The sequence below is a fragment of the Aptenodytes patagonicus genome, chromosome 4 (assembly GCF_965638725.1).
Source record: "Aptenodytes patagonicus chromosome 4, bAptPat1.pri.cur, whole genome shotgun sequence".
NCBI lineage: Eukaryota > Metazoa > Chordata > Aves > Sphenisciformes > Spheniscidae > Aptenodytes > Aptenodytes patagonicus.
In genome coordinates, this window is record NC_134952.1 from 10,382,810 (window position 1) to 10,407,622 (window position 24,813).

Here is a 24,813-nt window from a genome sequence, read left to right on the forward strand (position 1 = left end):
TCTGTAGCATTTAATTTAGCATCCTATTTAGGATGAATGAACAAGGACTTCATATTTTTCAGACTTACTGAGTTTCATGGGCAAACCTCATTTTATTCTGGAAGATGTCACGTTGATATTTTTTCTGTTGATTGTATACATGGTTTTTTAAGGTTCTTATTACAACTGGTTGGCATTCTACTGGAAGATATTGTTACCAAACAATTGAAAGTGGACATGAATGAGCAGCAACATACTTTCTACTGCCAGGAGCTGGGCACGCTGCTTATGTGCTTAATACATATCTTCAAATCAGGTAATACTTTAAATAATGCCTTGTGTTGTAGCATGCAGTGGCAGGGTGGTTTTTCAGTTCTGAGACAATTGTTGAATGCGTTGAACTGCTGAGAAGGAATACGTAGGTGCTGAAGTATACTACTTAGTATAAGGAACCTCCCAAACTTTGTGCTCGTGCATGCAGGGCACATTTTTTCACATTTCTTCTGTCTGTGTGGAACAAAATGTAACCAGTGACTTTTCATCTCTCCTTTTAACCATCTGAAATTTTCCAGTCCAAAAATGCAAAGCATTCCAAATTTGTGGCTGTATTTGTCATGTTTTTTCTCAATTTGGAGGTTGGTAGGTATGTCCAGGCTTAAAATACTGAGTTACCGACCATTGGCTCAGACTCATGACAAGGTAGGTTCCTGTTCTTTGTCATAATTAATAAAAAACATACAAAAAACCCCCCACCAAACCACAAAACAAACAACCAAAAACCAAAACCAGAAAAGTAGGAAAGGTAGTACTGTTCCAGCTAGTTGGTCTTGAGCTCCTTTCTTCAGGTTTGGGAATTGTGCCTTTGGTATCTAGCAGAAGACACCTGTCTCTGGCACTTTAATTCCCAAGTCCTTAGGCTGATTCCTCAGTCTTATTTTCCTAATAGTGGCACTATCTTCCCTTTCTTTTATTCTTTTATTCTTTCTTTACTATGACTGTCCTTTTTGCCTTCTGATTTTCACCCTGCAGCTGAAATCCAACCTTGGATTACAGTAGTTGGCTGCAATTTAAAATGTCGTGGCACAAGTCCCTGGTTCTTCATAGACTTCCTTACAGATATGGGACAAGGAACTCTGCATTCCATGGCCTCATCTGTAAAATGGGAGTTAGAGTACTTCACTACTTAGCAGATGCAGATAAAAAAAGTGCATACAGAATACTGTTAGACATATAACATGAGTCTGTGCTCCATTGTGTCCCAACAACCTGTAATCTTTTTTCTTTTTAAGCTCTTCCTACAGAGGTCAGTTAAAGTCCTTTTTTGAGGAAAAAACCTTAGTTCGGTTCCTGTCATTGCTACCAGCTGCTTCTTGCAAACATAAGTATTGTAGGTGTAGACTTAAAATAAGTAAATAAAGTGCTGATGGATGTGTTCTGGGTCTTCAGCTGGTTCTCTGTCAAAGCTCAAAGCTTCTGCATTGCCTTGATTTAACTTTCAGTAGCTTTACTCCTCCTAGTCTTCAGTGACAGTAACAGGTAGAAAAGTGAATGGGAAACCAATTGAATTATGTTGTGAGAGTTTGTGCAGCCGTGGTGGATGATGTTTTGTCTTTTGACTTGTCAGAAGAGAGCTTTGGTTTAAGAAACAGTCTTCCAAACCTAGGTTCTTGCCGCAAAGACTCCGGGATTGTGAGTGAAGAGGCACAAAATATGGTGATAGTTACCAGAGCCTTCCTTGATCTTTGTTTTAAGCCTGCTTTAGGGCACAGGGCTCTGGATATAGTGAGTGATAGTTCTCTTTTCCCATGTGTCTGTTACAATAATAACTGAAATGTGTATACTGTTAATTGCTGTTATGGAGAAACATTTGAAACAAATATTATAACAAATAACTTATGCCAAGGTGATTTGGAGTAAGTGATTAAATGGTGTCATGCCAAGGCCAATGAAATCAGAAAATCAAAGTGGTGATTGAAATCAGGGAAATGGGTTCTTCCACAGTGGGAGCTGGGGATAATGGAAAGGGAAGGCTCAGGTAGTTCTGCTACAGTAGCTGGCTTCCAAGCTGCACTGTGATCCTTGCCAGGAACTATGTAGAGATTTTAATGCAAAATTAAAATTAAATATTAAAATACTCATGCAGAGCACTGGGATATGTATATTGCATGATATCTAGAAATTAATTTAATGTAAGACTACAAATCATCTCTAAGTACTAGTAGTAATGTGGTTACCTGATAGAGTGTAACAGAGTAGAAGGAAAGTTGTTCAGACACTTGGGCTGTATTTTTGTGTCATAGCACTTTCTTTCAGGTTTAGTCTTAGGGTTAAGTAAGTGCCTGGTTTTGTACTAATTCTCTCTTGTTCAGTTAAAAACTCTATAATTTTTTTTCTCTAAGTTATATTCTCCTAACTGCGGCACAGCTTATAGTGACTTGTGTCTGGGAACATAGACTAAGGTCTTCTGTCATTCTTAACCACTGTTCTACTTGGATGTTTTGTCTTCTCGCCCATTATAGTTTTTTCAAAATGTGAGCGTTGCTGACTTCTATGTATTCAACTATAGGAAGCTACCAGATTAGAAATTAACATTTTCAGTGTGCTACTTTGAAGTTAGTAGAAATAAAAGGCATAGATGAAGTGAAAAGATTAGCATGTGGTGGCTTTCATGACTGTAGAAAGTCACTAGATGGTGCAATTACTGCAAATGCAGGAAGCTGGAATGGGAATAGCACTGGTTTGCTAGTAAGCGGAACCCGAGTTTTGAGACTCCGTTATTTTTTCCCATTCTTTGCTGTTTACATTGTGTATTTATCGATCCTGGGGGCAGCTTAAACTGGTCCACATGGCTGTGGAATTTACAGCTTCATTCTTTGTATCTGGCAGTGCAAGCAAGCAGCACCACAGATCTCCTTCATTATTCTGATTAGCTTTTGGTTTCTAACTGGTTCTGAAGAAGCTGTTTTTTCCCTGATCTTATCTTCTCATAGAAACTCGAAGTCCTGTACCTTTAGACAACTTCAAGTTTGTCCATTTTCCTTGTTTTCCCTCCCTTTGTTTTGGCATACGAATACAGAATTGGCAAGTCAGAAAGCAAAATTCAACTTTTGTGCTGAGTGTTCAGTATGCAGGTTAATGACTTTTCTCCGCTTAAAAACATTTACTTTTTGCACTTTAGAAATTGGATAGAAGGGCATCAGTTTAGTTTTAACTACATGCATTTGGGAAGCCCTCATCTGAAGTAGGAGACTTGTAAGTGATCTTCCTTAGCAGGCAGAATAGTAGTTACAGCATGGTTCTTAATTAGAACTTCTGTGTTTTACTTTATAAACAAACCAAAAATAATCCCAAAAATCCTGGTCTATAATTAACAATTTTAAATTTGGTAAGGTTTTCATGTATCAGAGAAACTTTTTGATGCATGACAGAAAAAGTTGAGAAGATAGGTTTCATTACAATTCTAGTCTGATCTAAAGCATTATTTAAGTCTGGGAGCTGGTCATTACTGGTTAACATGCTGCCCTTGGGCAAGCTCCATGACTTGCCTTACACTTGTAAAACTACTTGGGGTGTATCTTTCTTCAGGAATGGTAGTGGCTTATGAAACAGGATTTGTATTCTCAGATTTGTATACCCTGAAAAATTTTAAAACTTGACTAGAGCATAGTTACTCTAACATGCTTTTATTGTTTTCAGGGATGTTTAGAAGAATCACAGCTGCAGCCACCAGACTTTTTACAGGAGATGGATCTGATGGTAGTTTCTATACCCTTGAAAGCTTGAGTGACCTTGTTCAGTCCATGATTCCCACGCATCCTTCTTTAGTTCTCCTCTGGTGTCAAATCCTGCTTCTTGTCAATTATACCAACTACAACTGGTGGTCAGAAGTGCATCAAACCCCGAAGTAAGATTTGTTTTTGATCCCTAGTAGTAGTAGCGTGTCTCATAATTATATTTGCTAAAATTATATTAAAAAAAATCTAGCTTTTTATCGGCTAAGCCTGTCAACCTGTTGAGTAGTACTGTTTGAATTCTGAAATAGATAGTTCTGCATTTACTTTATGTGTATACATATTGTCCTGATATCAGTATGTCTTTCAAACTAAGAAAATGTGTCCTGCACCCAGTTGTTCCTCAAAAGAACTGCCAGGTAATTTCTCCACTTTCAAGCCAAGAAAGCTTCATCTGTGTACTACGTTTAATTAAAATTATGGAAATAACTGTAACAAAATATTCAGTATTTCAGATTTCATGTTCCTTTGGAGACTTCATATTTCATGCTCTAGCAAATAACCAGCCATGCAGATGATACTGTTGTGTTTATGAAAATACGATCTGATGAGTATAACTGTAACTATAGCTGTATCTGTTCTCAGTGGGTCTATTACTAAATGCTATCAAAGCATATGAATCAGCATGGTGCTGATATTTAGCATTAAGAACCATAGTAACCTCACTTAACATTAGTTGGCTGAAATTCAGAGATTTGGTCTAAAATTAGTGTTCTCTTGGCATGAAGGTAGTTCATCCCACCTGTCAGGCATTGGAACAATTCATCCTCTGGGGGTAAAGAAGATAACCCCCTGTGTGGGTGGGTATCCCTCTGTGTTAACTGTAGAGGGAGATTAACAACTGACTTGAGATGTTTCTGATGCTTGTGCAGTGAATGTTAGGGAAGACTAATCTTGCTCCACAACATGAGTAGATCAATACTTGCTCAGATGTGAGATTCTTGCCTCAGTTCAACCTCATGATGTGAAAAAATATTATTCTAATTTGAGGAAACATGAAATTACCAGGCTTATGAGCAAAGTAGGGCAACTAAAATAGCTGAGGTGACATCTATTTGTTGAAAGCTATTTGTTGCAGTTCTTTTTTTGATTTACCAGTATCACCTCTATTTTTTTTTTTTCTGGGGTGGCCATCACTTTTGATCTGACACTAGACTAAGTGCTCAAGAACACTGGTTTGGCTTGAGAAGAAAATACAGAATTAGGTTCTGTTATCCCACCAGACATGCTATAGCCCGTGTTTTTTCTTTTAAATAACCTGTTTAGTTCTTCAGACTGTCCAAGGAAGTAATAAACACGGAACAAAAAAGTGATACTGCTATTGTTAGCTTTCCATCAGCTCTTTACTTTCTAAGTGTCTACTTCAAAGCAGTATAAGGCTTGAATGAAGTTTCTAGGAAAATAAATATTATGTAAGAACATTGGTAGGATATTCCAAGCAATTTGATTGTTAATGTTTCAGTAGCCATAGTAATAAAATATAATAATAAAATAGTAACAAAATATAATGTGCTTCTTGCAGGAGACACAGTCTTTCTACAACTAAATTGCTTAGCCCTCAGATATCTGGAGACAGTGATGAATCTAACTCAGAATCTAAACGTGGCATGTGCAATCGAGAGATAGTGAGAAGAGGAGCACTCATTCTTTTTTGTGACTATGTTGTAAGTTTTGAATTTTATAACTATAGTTTTGAGTTATTATGCTGACAGTCTTTTATTACTGATGTGCATTAACTGAATCTCTGGTTCACAAGTGAAAAATGAAGACTTGTGAAACTAGTCATTTTATTTTCAGGTGGTGCTTCTGTAAGCTTAGGTATGACCTCATTTGGTATTTTTTTTCTATTCTAAACTGAGGATTCTCTTGGCTTGTAAAGGACACCTGGTGGGTAATAGAATTATCTGCTGGGTATCATATCCCTTACTTGTGAAGTACTAGAGCACACTAAGTAGTGCTAGACTTCCCAACATCAGTAGCAGTGCACAGTGTCTAGGAGACGACAAATTTCTGTCTCTCTACCTTAAGAGGAGAGGTTTTACATGAACATTTAACTTCCATTTTGATTCTCTAATGAGAGCAGTTCCTGTGGCTTTGGCCTCTTGCTGCCTCAATATTAGCATTTGAGTTCATTGGGAACTTTTGAAGTGAATCTTCCTGTAATATCTGGTAGTGCACTTTGGTTTGCATTGGAGAGCAGTTTTGGGGCAAGCAAACTGCATTCCTTTCAGATTCAACTAAACCAGAAGATATGTTTAAGAAGCACTTCAAGTACCAAGGGACATTCAGTCACTAGAGTCAGACTAGAGGTAGTCCAATGTAAAACCCTCCAAAACCTCTTTACTGGGGAGTGTCAGCCTCTCAGCATCACCTAGTTAGCCCTACAGATCTTTTCATGTTGCATTGCACTGCTTGTCGATATGCACATAGCCTCCATAGGTTTAAAACTGATAATTGATAGATGTTTTTGGATTTGCTTTCCAGAAATCGTTCATCTTGTGTTTATGGCCGGTAATAATAAGAAATCTTTAAAAAGAAGCCTAAATGAAAATCACATTTTACAAGAAGACTGTGTGTGTGCATGTTTATTTCAAATAGCGTTTCATTAAAAGCGGCATCTTTGAATTGTCCTTTTCAATTTACTTGTTTCTAACCTGGATTTTTAGTGTTTTAAAAAAAATAACTTACAAATTCATTAAATCTCAATTTGCAACAAGATCAAAAGCATTTAGAAAATTTGTCATGTAAAAATAATGATGGTGATATTAAAATACAGACACTTTATGCCATTATTTTAAAATAGCTACCAGAATTATATATGAAAAACTTAATGTTGTGTCAAATAATGATTTTAGTAATTAAACACTTAACATGGGTATTACTGGAATCAGGTTTTAATTTTTTCCCCTTTAGTGTCAAAACCTACATGATTCAGAACACTTGACCTGGCTTATTGTGAATCATGTTCAAGACTTGATTAATCTGTCCCATGAGCCTCCAGTACAAGACTTTATTAGTGCTGTTCACAGGAATTCAGCAGCCAGTGGGCTCTTCATCCAGGCCATTCAATCACGGTGTGAGAATCTTGCAGCTGTAAGTTTAACTTTTTCACTTTTTTAAAGAATAAAGTCACTTACACTTCAGCATAAGTTTAACTGAGAAGTATGCAAATTCTGACATTTCTGGGTCATTTATCAACTTTAAAGTCACTTCTTTAAAAATGCAAACAATGAACATTATATTAGCAACTTTAGTATCAGATGTGTTCCAGTCCATCAAATCTATGAATTCAACTAGAGTTGGTTCAGCTGCTTTTCCTTCCTTCCTGGGTATTACCCCTGCATAATAAATATCTGAAGGGTAAATTAAAATTGTAACTTTCATCTTTGATTTCAGTACCTTGGTAGTATAAGTAACAGAGCTACTAACTACAAAGGCAGGAATAGGAACTAGTCCATCTTCATAGGTGCTAACAACATGAAAATGACTTGCAAGCTCATGCGTTCCCCATTGATCTGCCCCACAAGTTGTAGTCTTTTGTTGAGGGAAATACCGCTTCAGAAATTCAGTGTATGATTTCTGTTGATTATTTTAGTTTTCAAATTAAAAGGAGTAGATGATGTTTTATAGGGGTGTAAAGTTGTATGCATCCCTCTTAATCTTGGGAACCCACTAGGTAGGAAATGTCATTTCCTGGGCTTCCTCTAGAGCTAATGGGGGGAGATGCTGCCGCACCCTGAGTAGCCTGGTAAGGTTTCCTGTCTCTTCCCATTGTCTCTGTGCAAATCTAGTGCAACTGCATTATTGCTTTAGGCAAGTGAATAAAACACTTTAAAGTTAGGTGAGATGAATCTGGGCTTTAGTGTCTGAGAATCGGTAGAATGAACTAAATGTGTTTGAATGGAAGATGTAGTCATTCTGTGAAATTTTTGGTGATTATCAGAAAAGTCAGTAAAACTAAAATAGCTGATATTTACAGTCTGCTCTTAAACAAGATTGGTTCCACGAGTCAAACTAGTTTGTGTTTCTCCCTTTAGATTATTGGTGCTGATATTTTAAAAAAAAAAAAAATTTGCACTCCCTTTTAATCCTGAGTAGCCATTGCTGTTTCTACGATTGAACATGTACTCAAAAAATCCCTCATGCTTATCAGTATTCTAATGTCTCTTGTCTTAACTATGCTCATGTTCCTACCTTCTTCCAGCAAGAGTTCAAGCTTCTCACTGTTCTCAAAGCTTTCTACAATTCCACCTATGTCTCTAGCTTTTTTCCCTAAAAGTTTTGCTCCCTACTTTTTGCTTACTCTTTGTAAGTAAGCTTTTACAGTTAAACATCAAACAACTTAGTGTTCACATTAAATAAGCCGGTAACTCAGACCTGTATAGATGATTATATTGATCAGCTAGTTGTCTGCTATAGTTTTTTTCTAAATGCTTTTCCCTTTAGCTTTAAGATCTTTGTATTCTAGTTGATTGCACTTTTTGGTCTGTTTTGTTTCAACATCTAGCCCACAACTCTGAAGAAGACTTTACAGTGTTTAGAGGGAATACATCTCAGCCAGTCTGGGGCTGTCTTAACATTATATGTTGATAAGCTTCTGTGTACTCCATTCCGTGTGCTTGCTCGCATGGTTGACACACTGGCTTGCCGTCGGGTGGAAATGCTTTTGGCTGCAACTTTACAGGTAAAGAAAAATATACTCATTTGTAAATAAGATTGGGTAGTGCTAGCAATATAATCAAGTGTAATGATTTAAAGTACATCAAAATATGCTGATTTTTAAGTTATTTCATTGGAAAGGATTTTTTTATTTAATATAGAGATACGTGGATGTTTACATTTCACTTTATTGCCTATAACTTTCCTAATCTGTTCAAAGCACTTATGGCTATTTTACTCACTTTCATCCTATAAAATTCTTGTGACTCTTTCCTATAGAACAGCATTACTCAGTTACCAGTTGAAGAACTGGATAGAATTCAGGAATACCTTCAAAACAGTGGATTAGCAACAAGGTAAATAATACCAATACGTGTTAAAATGCCAAACTAAGTAATGTTCTAGTACTAACTGTGTTAACTCTGTTTTCCTATGTTTGGCTTTTTCTTAAAGATAAGGTAGTCCTTTTTGGAGGTAAAACAGGAGTAAAGCCTCTCTTAAGAGATGCAGGCATATTCTGGCACAAGGACAATTGTGTTGGATGACTTGAATTTGCAATATATTTAAGAATTAAGATATAAGGAAGAAATTCTAGATATAAGGAAGACATTTTTTACAATGCGGGTGGTGAAACACTGGAACAGGTTGCCTAGAGAGGTGGTAGATGTCCCATCCCTGGAAACGTTCAAGGTCAGGTTGGACAGGCAACCTGATCTAGTTGAAAGTGTCCTGCTCGCTGCAGGGGGTTGGACTAGATGACCTTTAGAGGTCCCTTCCAACCCAAACTATTCTATGATTCTATAATTAAAGCAAGCTAAAGGCTCGAAGGCATCAAATTCTCTCTCCCACATCCCACTCAGTATTTAACTGTTGAGAGACAGCAACCACAAATTAATTCCTTGACAAAAACTACATTACTGAAAACAACTTTTTTCCTCACTTTTGCAGAATTTTGTGAGTCCAAGCTGGGTGGGCTTGTTTTTTGATTTTTTTTTTTCCAGATAGCTGTGTTGAAAGTTTTAATTGTTTAGTCTCCCAGCTGTTTAAAAGTAAACTGCTATTATAAAAAGGAGAAAATTACTCCATTTTTGAAAAAGCTTTATTTAATGTTGGAAAGAGTCTAACTTAATCCTCTGGATGTCATTGCTGTTTGAGGTTAATATCTGTTGACTGAAATAAGAAAGAAGTAGGGGAAAAGTATCTAAAGCCCAAGACTGCAGTAGATTGATGGTAATGTGCCTTCATAGGTCATGTTACATTTGAATTTTTAAAAAACCCCAAAATCTCCAAATGACTCTATAGAAGTTCTTGATAGCAGTAATGGAAAAAAAAACAACCAGCAAACCAAACTGACAAAAAACCCTAAACCAAAAAAACACGAACAAACAAAAAACCCAAACCCCTGACACTGACATAAATCCACAAACTGGAATTCCTGATACACTTTTTTAAAAAAGTTCAGTTTTAGTGGATTCTTGTTTGGTATCTGTTAGAACATATTTGTCGGCAACCAAATCATCTGTACACTAACTTTGATTCTTCTTACTCATTAAAAAGACTTACTGCATAAAGAAGGCTGAACAGCTTGCATTTTATGCTTAAGCACATGCAAATTTTAAACCTAAATTAAATTTAAATCTTTATTGGTGGTGGTGCTGAGTTCATTTGTTTGGGCTACTGATAGCTGGTGAAATTTGCAGTTTTGCATCATATGACTGCATATATCCACCAAAGAACTTAAGACCCTACTGCTTTTCTCTCCCAGGATTAGAATTGGCTCACTGGATGTCTTTCTATTTTTAAATGATTTACAAAACTGAGTAAGTTAGCTCTCTGCTGATGTGTTCTTCTATTTTCAGACACCAAAGACTTTACTCGCTCTTGGATAGGTTTCGTCTTATGGTAGCACCAGACACATCTAGTCCTTCACCTCTGGTTACCTCACACCCACTAGATGGAGAAGACCAACCAGCTTTAGAGAATGTAATTCTAGACAAAGTAAGATTATGTTTAGAAAGAGTCACTAAAAGTGCCTTGGCTCTAAATAAGCTTTTGCTCATTACAAAATATTTAAATATACCTTATTTTTACTATGCAGTTAATGTTCTCAGAATTGTCAATGAATCTCAAATATAGATCAGTGAATGATTTCATATGTGTTGGCTGACTGTTGAACTTAAGATGAATAATTAGCATGTGCATACATGTTTGTTATGTTGACGGTGCTGTGAAAATACCAAGTTTTGTTTCTTTGCATAACTTTAATGGAAAGCTTTATATAAGGTTCAGTAGAGACAGATACATACTCTTCTTTTCTTGATGTGTTTACTGCAGTGATCAGTTTTATTCATTTCCTGAAAGCTGTTGGTTGTCTCTTGGAAATGAAGCATTATTTCTCAGTTGCCACTTCTCAGCTTTAAATTACGTTCAGAGAACGAACATGGCTATTTAACTGTTTGTGTCTTTCATGTACTTAGATGTGTTTATTTCAGAGCGGGGTGGGAAGCTAAGAGCAAGCCATTTGGGGCCTGTGTCTTCCTTTCTTTCTAGTTTGTCCCATGGCACAGATCACTTCTTTTCATTCCTTTGTGTTCTGCAGTGATACACAGTAATATGGAATGTGTGTAACTCAGATGGCAAAAATTATTTGATTAGCTGGCAGTTTGGAGGAGACTAAGTAATTGAGGAACCCATTGACTTACAAGAGATTGAGAGCTACTTAGACAGCAGGAGGAAACACTGTTTGTGCCCAGAAACCATTTACCTATGGCTTTCTGTCTTCAAATTAACCAAAAAATCTTCTTCCTCTGTAATTCCTGCACAAAGGAAGTAGTTTTTGTATGCTTCCTCCACAACCCCAACATAGTTCATAGAATCAAGTTGGAAGGGACCCATAAGGATCATCGAGTCCAACTCCCTGCTCCTCACAGGACTACCTAAAAATAAACCATATGACCAAGAGCGTCGTCCAGGTGCGCCTTGAGCTCTGACAGGCTTAGATGCATTCTAATTAATATCAGCAAATTCAGGATGTCCAGTTATAAGAAGGAAAACACAGAAAAGGGATAAAGCTTTATATTCCGTAGTTATATTATTAACTAATTCCTGTAGGCTCATCACTAATGATTTAAGGAGTAAATCTGCAGTGATGTGTGTTAGTGGGCATGGTGGTGTTGGGTCGATGGTTGGACTCGATCTTAGAGGTCTCTTCCAACCTCAGTGATTCTATGGTCTTCATTTATTACAGTGAGTGTTAAAAGATAGGTGTTATCTCCATCTGCTGATTTATTTGAATCTGAAGACTTTTCTTACGTGGCTCTAGTATTGGGTTTTTTGCTATTAATGTTATGTTTGTGTAACTACTGAGTATTCCAGGTTTTCTTCTAGATACTCTCCTCAGCTTTAGGATCCTAATACATACACATACACCTGCGCTAAATGTTAAGCTGCTTTTTTCCTCATTTCCTGTCCAGACTGTATGGAAATAGACAGCTTGCCAGTGAACTGGCAATTAAATTAAATTGGTCTATTTTAAGATGGTCTATTCACTGGTTGTCTATTTGGCCTTGCTTTTTTCTTTGAGTTTTTTTGACATTAATGTGGCCTAGTGATCTCTTAAACAGACCACAATTCAATGCCAGTGAGCAATTCTTCCCCTGTCCCCGTGAACTTCATTATTTTCTGAAAACAAATATGTAATAAATTTCTTTTTTTAATTATTAAAGGACTGGTATGTTTCGCTAGTGAGGTCGCAGTGTTGCATCAAGTCTGACTCAGCACTGCTAGAAGGTGCAGAGCTGGTAAATAGGATTCCTCAGCCTGACCTGAACTCCATCATGACCAGCAAGGTAACTTCTTTGTCAGATGAAACAGTCAGCTGAAGAGAATGTAATAAATTATTTCTAATGTTCTTATTGGTAGTATTACTAAATTAGAGTCTTAAATGTAAACACTTCAAATTTATATAATACTGGTAGTTCACTACTTGAATTTCACTTCATTTTGGAAACTAAAATAGTAGAAATGTTTCGTTTCTGTGTCTAGTAATGCTGCTGATAGCAGCTTTCTAGTAGTACAGGTTGGATGTATAGAGTGGAAGTGAAGGTTAGTTTATGTATTGCAATCAAAAATCCAGTTTTACCATTTTACATAATCTTCTCATTTTGCCATATAGTCTCTTAACGAGGCCAGATGTTTCTGTAACCTTTTAAATATCTGTGCTAGGTTACTTGTAATATGCCACTAACAGGCCACAGATAGTAAATCTGGCGTAAAGGACAACTTGTATTTATTGTTTCTAAGGACTTTGTTTTCTAAGAATGTATTTTGTTCAAATTCTCTACATTACGTTTGCTGCTGGTATGCAGAAATAATAGTGGGAAACTCTTTTTAAAAAGATTTTTGACTTATTTGTTTGAAAACTTATTTGAAGATTCCTTGTATATAGGTCATCCTTAAGCTTTATGCACATACTGTTCTGAAAATTTGGAATAAGCACATTGATTTTTTTTTTCTTTCCAGTACAGTAGTGTTTGGAATTTAAATGTGGAACAAATATGGTCTTAATTATGGTATTGTTACACCATAATAGAGGTCATAATAACAAGTTAGTTAATAAACTGTTAATTTACCACCATGTTAATATGCCAGAATAGTACCCTCAGATACTTAGCTTCTCTTTAAAAGCAATTTCTTTACTCTTTATTTACTATTTGATTTCAGGAATTCAACCTAAGCTTGTTAGCACCTTGTTTAAGCTTTGGCATGAATGAAATCTCAAGAGACCAGAAGAGTAGCTTCTTTGAAACAGCTCGGAGGGTAACTCTGGATCATGTGTCTACAACTGTACAAAACCTTCCTGCCAACCACCAGGTTTTTCAACCACTATTGCCAACTGAGCCATCAGCCTACTGGAAAAAACTAAGCGATATATTTGGTAATAGAAATAATGGTCTTTTTATTCTCTTCTCTGCAAAGGTACTTTACAGATGTCTTGTGAATACATGAACTTACTATTTTAAAAAATCAAGAAACCTGCCATAAAAGTGCTTATGAAATAATTCTGAAAAACATTTATTGAGGGGAAAAAAATTCAGACTGCTAGATTTCATCCAGTCTTATTTTGTAGGAGATGAGGTGATGTATCAGTCTATGATGACACTTTGTCGTGCACTGGCTCAGTATTTGTTGTTGCTCTCAAAACTACCAGCTGGTCTCCACGTTCCTCCTGACAAAGAGGATGATATCCTGAAATTCGTAGTTATGTCAGTAGAGGTAAGAAATTACAGCATAATTAAAGATGTGATGAAAACGTTGGGAGAGGGAACAACTTGACTTAAACTGATCACCATTGAGTAACTTTTGGTCTGGGCAATTTTCTTAACTGTAGAAATTTCTTCAATGGTTATTTTATTTGACGTGTGGTAGTGAATCAGATGGGCTTATGGGACATGAGCAGCTTTTTACAAGGAGAGGTTGATTGAATGATGGAATGATCTTGGCATTTGGGAAAATGGCTCTGCACTAATTTTTGGGACAATGAATAGACAGTATATAATGCTCATAATTTTCTTGTACTTAAAATAAATTCTGTTCTCTCAGGAAAAAAGCAATACAACTTGCTAATAAAACTTTACATATTGCTGAGTAAAAAAAAAAAAACAAACCACCACCTTTGGCTATAAGTTCTTCTGTTGCGAGAATTTGCTATTAATGGGAAATTTATTTTTTTGCACAGGCACTATCATGGCATTTAATGCACGACCAGATTCCATTAAGTGTAGATCTTCAAGCTGCTCTGGATTGTTGCTGTCTGACATTACAGCAGCCTAGTCTCTGGAATTTACTGGCTTCTGCAGCTAATGTGACATATGCTTGCTCCTTAATTAATTGCATTAGATTTATCATAGAAGCAGGTGAGTCCCATTTGAATGGCTATGAGAAAATTTTCTTGATAAATTGTCAGTCATCACTGATCAAATCCTAGGTGTCTGGAATATCTCCTCTGAGTCCTTTTTAATTATTTCTTTGACAAATTTATTTTTACTACTATAATTTCTCATTTAAAATCTTGTGTTTACTTTTGAACTTGGCAGATGCCTTGGAGATGTTAAATATTTGACTACTCTGTGGTTTTGAGGAGAAAAATGGAATATGAGATATGTAATGGCTGTGTCTCTTAAATATTTTTGTCTAATTCAGTTGCTGTTGAACCTGGTAATCAACTTCTTAGTCCTGAAAGAAAGAAGAATACTTCAAAAGGCTTAAGTGAGGGTGAAGGTGATTCAAATGCACAGAGTAAGTAAATGGTGAATTCCACTTTTGCCTTAAACTTTCACTGAAGAAATATTTGTAGGTACCCTTTCCATTACTGTTTTTTTTTAACAATGAGTGTTCATCTGAGACCTTATTTGTATTTGATAAATATTTATTAAATACAGGTTGATGTATTTTTAACAGGTATAGTTGTTTTTTCTTGCAAGTTAAATATGAATGCAGATTTGTCTTTTGGGGGATTCTGTTAGCTGTGCAGCACGCTGTAGACTGAGCTTTTTAAAGTGTTGTGGGATTTCTAAATTTCATGTAGGGGGGAGAATTGTTAATATTTCTTCTGAAGAATGGCAGATTGATTATCTGCCCTTCCACAGTATGGGAGCACTATGTTGAGGTGAAGGTCAAGTGTAGTTGTGAGTGTGGACAGCATTGTCTTCCTTATCCAGTGCTGGTACAGTGAGATGCCACTTCCATCTACAGAATCTACCTGCTTGTCAGATTTAACACGGAGCCAGCTATGAGACTGTTTTCTCATAAAACAGATGAGTTTGGTCACTTTCAATTCTCACAAATGCTCTATTCAGTGTGGCCTGTTCTTGCTGGGGTTAGCATGGGAGCTGCTCTGCTGACAGGTCTCAGGTGCTGGTAATCTCCAGCACTGAGACTGGCAAACAACACAAGCTGTTGTGAGGAGGGTGGTAGTAGTACTCTTAACTAGCTGAAATGTTGTAGAATATTTCTTTGTATACATCCTTATTGTAGTTTTGTCCTTTTTAGTCGACAGTCTTTCATTAAGCATTTCTTGTTTTTCTGTATCTTTTTAAATTATGTCTCTTTTGAATAGATTCATAAAACTGAATTTCTTTTTCTCCCAACAAAGAAACTAAACACATTACTGCAGCTTGTGAAATGGTAGCTGAGATGGTGGAATGCTTACAGACTGTCTTGGCACTGGGGCACAGAAGAAACAGCAGTATCCCAGCGTTTCTTACGCCTGTCCTCAAGAACATCATCATCAGTTTAGCAAGGCTGCCTCTAGTGAACAGTTACACAAGAGTACCTCCCTTGGTATGTTCATTATGCTTTGTTTTCAGGACTTTAAAAGCTATTGAACAATTTTTTGAAAACCAAACACGGTGCTGCATCTCAAGTTTTACATCAGTAGGACTTCAACCTTTAGCTAGTTTGATCAGCGAGTTTGTCTTTTTAAACACTGGGCAGCAAAACGTTGTAAAGATATCAAATAAGAGTTCACTTTGGAATCAGAATTTTGATTAGAAAGGATGTAGTTGCTCCTTACGTTCCTACATGAAAGACTGTCCAGGTGGTAGTTTAAGAAAGGAAAAGCAAGCAGTGACTTGGGTGCTTTGTTAGGGCTAATATTTCCTCCTACCCAGTGGGATTGCTTACCCTGGAAAGAATGCAAAATCTACACTGCTACTTTCTTTATGACGCCTGAATTGACAAATTCATTTTTTGTCATGCTAAGCACCACAATGATGCAATGGTGCTGAGGTGTCTGAAGTGGTGTCTGAACTAACTCAGGTATTTGTGTGTGGTACCATACCATGGTATGCCATGCAGATACTCTTGGATTGTATATTACCATTCTCTCCTACCTCGTCTTGGATCTTTTGGACAAGGTATTTCAACCTTTCCTTTTTGGCTGATGTAACATGGATTTAAGAACACCTCGTGATTACCTCCATGTATTGTTAGTACTGTGAAATGACTTTGTTTTGATAAACTTCAAAACTGTTATTGGAAACTTTTCTAGATGCTTATTAGGTAGAGCAAAAGGGGGGTTCCTGATATGTGCAAGGCCATTTCTCTGGCCTTTCTCTGTTTCTCAGCACTCTGTTTTTGAGGGGATGTCAAAAGGTACTGATTTTTTTAAACTGAGACTTTTTTGCCCGCTCTCGGATGTATCTTCGTGCTTTTTCAGCATCAATAGTATGTGAACTATTTTCCCTGAATTACCTTTTCAGCATCATTTCTACACAATCTAGGAGTTACCTGGCACTTAAATTCTAAACTGAAATACATGACAGGAACTTACTTGCTTTCATATCCAAACTTGGACAGTAGGACTGAATAATTAATTCATAGTGAGAAATATGCAAAAAAACCCCCACCCAAAATTAGAAATACAGTATAAGATGTGTATTAGCTGTATTAGATATTTAATCTTTCTCTAAGTTGTTTTGTGTTTGGAGAATTACTTTATTTACTGATGTCTCATTGCTTTTGAATGGTGCATGTATATTTATAGCTGTCATGTTAATACTATCTCTGTTTTGGATAAGTAGACTTTCTTTATATTTCTTCAGGTCTGGAAATTGGGCTGGTCACCAAAGCCTGCAGGTGACTTTAGCACAGTTTTTCCTGAAATACCAGTAGAATTTCTTCAAGAAAAAGAAATCTTTAAGGAGTTCATCTATCGCATTAATACACTTGGTATGTACAAAATTGAAAATTAATACAGTTGGCTCTTACTGGGCATTTACCTGTGTTGTGAAGTTACTGAATAACTGAATCTGGTACCATTTGTTTACTTTTTTTGCTTATGTGGAAGAGAAATAGTATTTCAGGGCATGTTAGTAATTGTGCTGCAATAATTCTTACACTTTGGTCTGCAGAGAAAAAATTATAAATTATAGAAATAAAGCCAAAAACTATTCCAACTCAGGGAGGTGATTTCAGTATGCTCTTACAGAATGGCCACTTGTTTTCTGGAGCATACACTTGACAGTATGTTTGAGAATATTTTGCTTCCCCTCCTTTTTTTTTTTATTCACGCATAGTATATAAATAGAATTTAGTGCCACACTTCCAATATTTTAAATAAGATGCTGTCACGTTAAAGCTTCTGGATATGTCAAGGTTTACTGAATGAGAGCAGTGGGGCTTAGGAGTTCAAGTCTTTGTCAACAGATGAGACTGTCAGGAGTAATGCATCAAATTTTCTGTATGCTTATGGAAGTTCTTTGGGTTTTTGGGTTTTTCGCCCCTCTGATCTACGGGTTAATCTTGACTTGTGGTGTAGTACTGATTTCTGTTTGATCACTATAATGCCTAAGATGACATTCTCATTTTTGATTCTTTAGATACCATTAGTATAAATTGCAAGGTATTATTCAGGAATCCTTTGCAGTCTTTTATAGGTAAAAATCTGTTTGGAAAAACTTTGGGAAGTGCTTGAATTTTAATGGCCTATTTCTAGGCAGTTGAGTCATTTTGCTTTTAGGGCATGAAGATTTCTTGGATCATTATGGAATTCTCCACGACTTACTTTCCTGTGAGAATTGGCCCATTTTCTGGATGATTTTCTGTGTTAAAACCTGATAGATCTCAGCGCTTTGAAAGTTGGACAATCAAAATATTTAAATGTATATAAGAAACAACCCAAACAGGACCATTTAAATAATAATGTCCAGAACCCTTCTAAAGGGTTCATCACTTCCTAAAATAGATCAGTTTAAATTTAAGCTGTAGTGATTACAAAAAATGCCAAATCGAATAGGAAATGGTATGAAACTAAATCTATGGAAACGATGTACCATTTTTTAATGCCATTCCATGTTTAAGTTTGTATTAAGACATAAATGGCTATCTCTGAGTGTTTCCATAGGATGGATCAGCCGTACTCAGTTTGAAGAGACTTGGGCTACTTTGCTTGGTGTGCTTGTAACTCAGCCTATTGTAATGGACCAAGAGGAGAACCAGCAAGAGGTAATGTCATTCACTGACTTTTAAAATTAAATTTTACTTAAACTAAGAAAAATGTTTCTATTAATAAACCTGTAAAGCAGAAAAGTAGTGACTAAAACTTAAGAAATTCTTTCCGTTTTATATTTCCTTGTCTTCATATCCCTGTGAGTTCAGACACATCCATCTTCTGGCTTAAAGCTTCTGCAAGCGTGTAAATAGTATAGAAAAATTTTAGTGAAGCTGTTTCAACTTTATGTTAGCGTGTAACTCACCACACACACAGTTCAAAGTTTGCTTGATTAGATGTTTGGCTTTACGCACAGTAGGAATTCCGAAAACTTCAGGAGAAACAATGTGTGAGAGAACTGTGCCTTTAGGAAATATACTAGTTAACTGTAACTAGTAAGTATTACTGCAATTATCTGTGCTATCTAATAATCAAACTTCAAGGGGAGTTTCTTTGGTAAGATTTTGTAAGATTCTTGACTAGAAATGAATTGACCTGGAGACGCATGCCCATGTATTTCGCTCCCAGTTGTAGACTGTATATTGGATATCTGGGCTTCTAGCTTGGATGCCTCAGGTAAGTGTTCAAAATTCAGTGGAGGGCATTTACCAAAAGCAAAGATGAGAGTGAACTTAGCTATCATAAAAGAGGCTTTCCCTCTTCAGATGTCTTAACCTGCTAGCGAACTGATTTTACTAGGTTCTAGCCCTTTAACCTGAAAGGTTTTTTTTCCTAGTCTTGTATAGCATTCACTCCCACATTGTGAGCGGTCCTGATGGTAGGTGCAGAGCCTAAAGCATTTTGAAGAATTTGGAGGGTAGATGCCTATGAATAGTGGATCCTGGGTAGCAGACAAAGGGGTTTGTTTCCCTTGCTTCCTAGGTGTCAGACTCCAAAAAGGGGTAGGGCATCATCATCCCTCTTCCCTGGGTTAGCATTTTCTGTTAGACAGGCTGACATGGACACTTGTTGTGCAGCCTGCAGAATCTTTCACTTAACTCTTTTGTACGTAATGGCCATGTTGGATCAGACTTAAGGCAACCTAGCTATTGGTAGTTCCTTATTTGTCATGTAGAGAGTGTTTATTTGTAGAACAGGAGTAATACTGCTCCTTTACTTTCCAAGGAAAACTAATATGGTTAAAATTGCAGACTTTTTAAGCACTATTATAAATTTCACTATGTTAATATTTTCTGAAATAAAAATACAAAATTCTTTTTTTAAAAAAAGTTTAAAATTTGTTACCATATTACATTTTCTTAAAAAGTTCAGACTCCTTTGTGGTCCGATACTTTCAAGAAGGAATCGGAATCTATACAACGAAAGCAAAAACTGAGAAGCATCCTGCCACTTCAGAATCTGCAAGTGTTTGTGCTGTTGTTCTAATTTTAGTTTGTAAAAAACCTGATTTACTCAAAGTACTGATGATAAACAGTTCTGAGCAAAAAAAGTTAAATGTACTATGAAGCTTCTTGCTACCATCAACACAGGGAGGATGAGTTACAACCCACAGTGCCAGAAGTTTATTTTAAGAGATTTTTTTAAAAGGCAAAGAAACGGGTTACTACAGTGGTGATGATTTACAGTGGCGAAGTGCTTGATGCAATGTGTGTACTTCCAAATACCTTCTATTGGGGAAAAATGGCAGTGCCTCAAGTATGAATAATAGATTGAATCTAACCAAATATTTTAAGAAAGTTGTGTTACGGTTTTCTCATGCTTTTACAGTGGTGCTAAATACTGAATGTGTAGCATCTTGCTTTAGAAGGAACATTAGATGCATCTGGATAATGATGCCCAGAAAAATGCTGCTGCAAATTCGTGATGAGGTTGAGGTTTTTTTCCCTAAACAGGCAGTTACTAAAAACAGTTAACGTGGATCCTTCTCTGAAGAGTTTCCAACTCAGATTTGGTCTTATTTGATGCTTTGTTTCAACAGGTAACTAATGGGTAGATAAAAACAAAGAAACTAAACACTTTGAAAGTTCCGAAATGGACATCTTGAGGTTTTAATGCTGTTGGGATAAGAGAGGATGCATGCAGAATGGCTGATGGGATGGAAGGATGTGTTACTGCTACTGTTACTGTGTCAGTGCTTTGTGTGTATTGCTTATGTCAGCTAGATTTCTGGATGGGAAGAAGTCTCGATGTCAGGCTTATTAATGATAATCTAGTGGGAGGTGACAAACTGATATTCAGGGCTTTCAGGATTCTTTTTTTACAATTCACATTACAATAAGTTCATTTTACAGGAAGATACAGAGAGGACCCAAATTAATGTTCTTGCAGTACAAGCCATAACTTCCTTGGTGCTGAGTGCAATGACAATACCTGTTGCAGGCAATCCAGCAGTTAGCTGTTTGGAACAGCAGCCCCGCAACAAAGCTTTAAAAGCTCTGGACACAAGGTATTTTTTTTACTTGCTCTAAAATGCGTAAGAGTTATACTTGTGATTAATACATAATTACAATTGCTTAATCTAGCTGTGGCAAAAGTATGTATAGACTATTTTCTAAGCAAGAGTGTATACAGATGGGTATGTCTACATAGAAGTTACATGGACTTAGCATCACAAACCTGAGTTAAAAGACAGTATCTGAAAAAGACAATATCTTACTAAAATCTAGTGAAGAGTGTGCAGAATGTATTTCTCAACATTTCTCAGTTTTAGCATCCCTGATAATGAAAATAAGCATAGACACATAACACTGTAGAGTAAGCTAGTCAGACTTGCACAAAAATGTTAAAGGGAAAATCTGCTTAAATTGATTTCTGTTGGGCTTTCAGGTTTGGGAGAAAGCTAAGCGTTATCAGGGGAATTGTTGAACAGGAAATCCAAGCAATGGTATCTAAGAGAGATAATATTGCTACTCATCACTTATACCAAGCTTGGGACCCCGTTCCATCACTTTCTCCTGCTACTACAGGTAAGTGCCTGTGCATGGGGGGAAGAGGAGAGTGAATTTTTTACATTTAAAAAGTAAAAAGATACTCTTAGGAATTTGTTTGAAATCCAGTTTGCAGGAAACAAAGCCATTTTTACATCTACTTTGTTATGCATGTTTTAAAAACTTGTCTTCTGTTTTGTTATAGGTGCTCTTATCAGCCATGAAAAACTCTTACTGCAGATCAATACTGAACGAGAAATAGGAGATATGGATTATAAACTGGGACAGGTTTGCCAAAACCTTAACTTTGAATTTGGCTTTTATTACATCTCTTCCAGTTTGTGAAAATTCAGTTAAGAGGCATTGCCTAACATCAAATGTAAACTAAAAGCTCTGAGTGATGCAGGGTAGATCATAACTGGGTGACTCCTCTCAGCCAGCTGTCCCACCTCTCATGGAATTTTCGCTTGTGTGTGTGTGAGGTCTACCCGTGAGCCAGCTATTGAGTTGTACTTTTCAGCCTTGTGTGTTAGAGAGCCCTTGTAGTGTTAGCTTCCACTTCAACTATTGGATTTTAATTTGCTATCGCATGCTTGCAGTAGTCCTTAGGAAATGAAAAATCACTGGCCATAAAATAAGCAATGTTGTTTTAATTTTAAATAAACCCAATGTAGGGACGTAAATTTCACTGGATGATGATAGTTGGAAAATTAGCACGACATCCAGTGAATAAAAAAATAGTCCTTATCCAGTTATTTATCTCCTTGATAAATTAGTCTTTACATAAAGTTACATATAAGTTTTAAATCTAATATTTGTTTCACTATTTGAATAGTATGTATTAGTGAAAAAAACTTAAATACTAAACTCATGACATTATTTTTCTTGAGGAATCTTTTGCACAGGGAAGACTAAATGATCACTTGTCTCTCTTTAGGCATCTGTATGTTCTTTTGAGATTCTAAATGGCTTGAACGTTCAGTATTTGCAGGTTTACAGACCCTATCTGTTATTTACAAAAACTGTTAACACCATAACAATACTAGGCATTAGACATCCTGCTTGAAGAATAAATAAATGTGTGTATATTTTTGCTTAACATGGTGCTACTGTTTTTGCTGTGCCATACAGTTTAAAGTGAGTTGAACTAAAGTGTTAAAAAAGGTTTAAAAAAAAAAATTTGATTGTGCAGTTCATGTAAATGTTATTTGAGGCTGTGTTGTCTGTCACTTAAATGAAAAATGTATCGAGCTTCTAAGACTTTTCTAATCTGACTATGAGGGTGTTAAATGTTGTGCTTTTCTACTTGTTTCTTTTTTTTGTGTTGCAAGGTCTCTATACACTCCATATGGTTAGGAAATAATATCACTCCATTGAGAGAAGAAGAGTGGGGTGAGGATGAAGAAGATGAGAGTGACATACCTGCTCCTTCCTCACCACCAACCTCTCCTATTAACACCAGGTGTCTTATCTTTTCTTGTCTCTCCTTTGACTTATCAATAAGCTTTTATCTCTTCACATTGAGTTCAATAAGCTGGGTTTGTGAATTGGATGCTGGTAAATAACTATTATTTTGAATCAAGCATTTTAGCAGGGCTTAAGAATAGCCATTTTAACACTTGCTTATTGTGCCTTGCAGGAAACACCGGGCTGGTGTAGATATACATTCTTGTTCTCAGTTCTTGCTTGAACTGTATAGTCAGTGGATATTGCCATCAAACCCTAGCAAGAGAACGCCAGTCATTTTGATTAGCGAAGTGGTGCGATCAGTAAGTCTAAACTATTATTCAGAGTTATAATTGAGTATATGGTACCAAATAGTCAGAGCTAAGCAGCATTTGTGGAGCGTCTTTTAATATATGGGAAACACTGTTTTTTCTTGGCAGTGCTATTATATGGGCAGTACTGAAATATAATTTGAGCAACTATAAAACTATACTGATTTAAACTATATAAGCATCTGGATTGCATATTCTGCTACTACATTACAAACACTTTATTGTTACTTAATGATAGTCGGTATTTTATTTGACTGCTTGCTAAAAGTAGATTTTGGGATTTTGCTTATCCTATCTCTGTAAGAAAATGAAGATGAAACAACAATGTATTAGAGGATTGAATTGGCTGTTGAAGTGTAGAAGCAAAACTAAAGAACACAAATGTGGAATGTGTCTTGACAGCCATTATTCACTATCATAAAAGACTTGAAACTATCCTTGCAAGAGAGTGTGTATTGTGTTTTTTGGGGTGTTCTAGTATATTGCAAATGGCAGTGTTCATTTTCCAGAATTACTTACTATAGTGGATTTGGTTTTGTAAACCTTTTGGAAAAAAGGACCGTTTGGAGGTAACTGTTATCTGAGATGGATGGTGGAATTAATTCTGGACAGCAATAGTTACTCCAGACACTTGAGTTAATGTTTACACATTTAATAGATCGATCGAAGAATCTTTTGCTGACAATTATAACAGAAGGGAGAGTGAATTTTTGGCTGTCTGCTAATGGGCTTTTTTATATGCAATTTTAATTTGTGTACAGCTTCTGGCAGTATCGGACTTATTTACAGAAAGGAATCAGTTTGAGATGATGTATACAACATTGACAGAATTGCGAAAGGTGCATCCATCAGAAGATGAGATTCTTGTACAGTATTTGATACCAGCCACTTGTAAAGCTGCTGCTGTTCTCGGAATGGTAAGAAATTCTCATGGAAGTTTATTGCAAATTCATGGGTGTCTAGGTTAACTCATCCCTAGCTTCTGCTGCCAAATCTGATGTACTTGCTAAGAGTTGTTTGTCTCTAAGAAAATCCCTTAGCTGATCTGCATGGGTATAAGAAGTAAAAAGATACGTATTCTGGGCTTTCAGGGGCTGCAAACATAATCTCCAGTTGCCCCATATTCAAACAGAAAGGTTGCTTGGTTTGGGGGTTTTTTGAGGTTTGAGCTTAATTTTAATGTGCTTTTTGGTTTATCTTATTCAGTTGAGTGTTACCTTTGCCCTGGACTCATTTGTTACATTTCAGGCCAGAAATGAGGACTGTGGAACACCTATTGCTAGATTTGTGTTACAGGTGAATGTCTGTAATCTCATGAGAGGCTGGGATAGTGCACGTGATGAATATGTAGCTTGATAGTCAGGTATCCCTTTTCTTTCCCTCACTCTTCCCTCCGTTGCATCATTCTGCACTTAGGGAAAGAACATTATCAATGCAAGTTATTTAATGAAATATGTTGCTGTCTTTAAATCTGTAGACCAGAGAGCAGTAGTATTTTCCAATGGACATTTCAGAGTGGGATTACTTAGGAAAAAAAATTACAAATTCTTTTGGAAGAAGTTAGCATTTCTAGAAACTCTCTATGAAACTAATATAAAACTATATGGGGAACAGTGATAAGAAAAGTTTTGAAAGACTTTTGGGGTAGGGCTTCCAGTAGCTATTGTAGCAGCAACTGTGCAAGGGAAGGCTGTGAAAGTGATGCCAAACATGCAGAAGCAGTTTTA

At 36.4% G+C, this 24,813-nt stretch overlaps 1 protein-coding gene across 2 annotated transcripts in view; it reads left to right on the forward strand.

Annotated features, from left to right (window-relative positions):
* HTT (huntingtin) overlaps window positions 1-24,813 on the forward strand; it is an 87,862-nt gene that overhangs the window by 51,262 nt on the left and 11,787 nt on the right. For both annotated transcript variants that reach the window (XM_076335848.1, XM_076335850.1), the window contains 21 exons: window positions 153-295; window positions 3,676-3,883; window positions 5,293-5,434; window positions 6,684-6,863; window positions 8,278-8,454; window positions 8,709-8,785; window positions 10,289-10,427; window positions 12,155-12,277; window positions 13,152-13,365; window positions 13,558-13,703; window positions 14,167-14,344; window positions 14,631-14,726; window positions 15,583-15,770; window positions 17,033-17,159; window positions 18,334-18,434; window positions 20,673-20,827; window positions 21,208-21,347; window positions 21,514-21,596; window positions 22,640-22,770; window positions 22,948-23,077; window positions 23,848-24,003. In XM_076335848.1, the coding sequence (XP_076191963.1) occupies window positions 153-295; window positions 3,676-3,883; window positions 5,293-5,434; window positions 6,684-6,863; window positions 8,278-8,454; window positions 8,709-8,785; window positions 10,289-10,427; window positions 12,155-12,277; window positions 13,152-13,365; window positions 13,558-13,703; window positions 14,167-14,344; window positions 14,631-14,726; window positions 15,583-15,770; window positions 17,033-17,159; window positions 18,334-18,434; window positions 20,673-20,827; window positions 21,208-21,347; window positions 21,514-21,596; window positions 22,640-22,770; window positions 22,948-23,077; window positions 23,848-24,003 (3,034 nt within the window). The remainder of the gene's footprint in view (window positions 1-152; window positions 296-3,675; window positions 3,884-5,292; window positions 5,435-6,683; window positions 6,864-8,277; window positions 8,455-8,708; window positions 8,786-10,288; window positions 10,428-12,154; window positions 12,278-13,151; window positions 13,366-13,557; window positions 13,704-14,166; window positions 14,345-14,630; window positions 14,727-15,582; window positions 15,771-17,032; window positions 17,160-18,333; window positions 18,435-20,672; window positions 20,828-21,207; window positions 21,348-21,513; window positions 21,597-22,639; window positions 22,771-22,947; window positions 23,078-23,847; window positions 24,004-24,813) is intronic.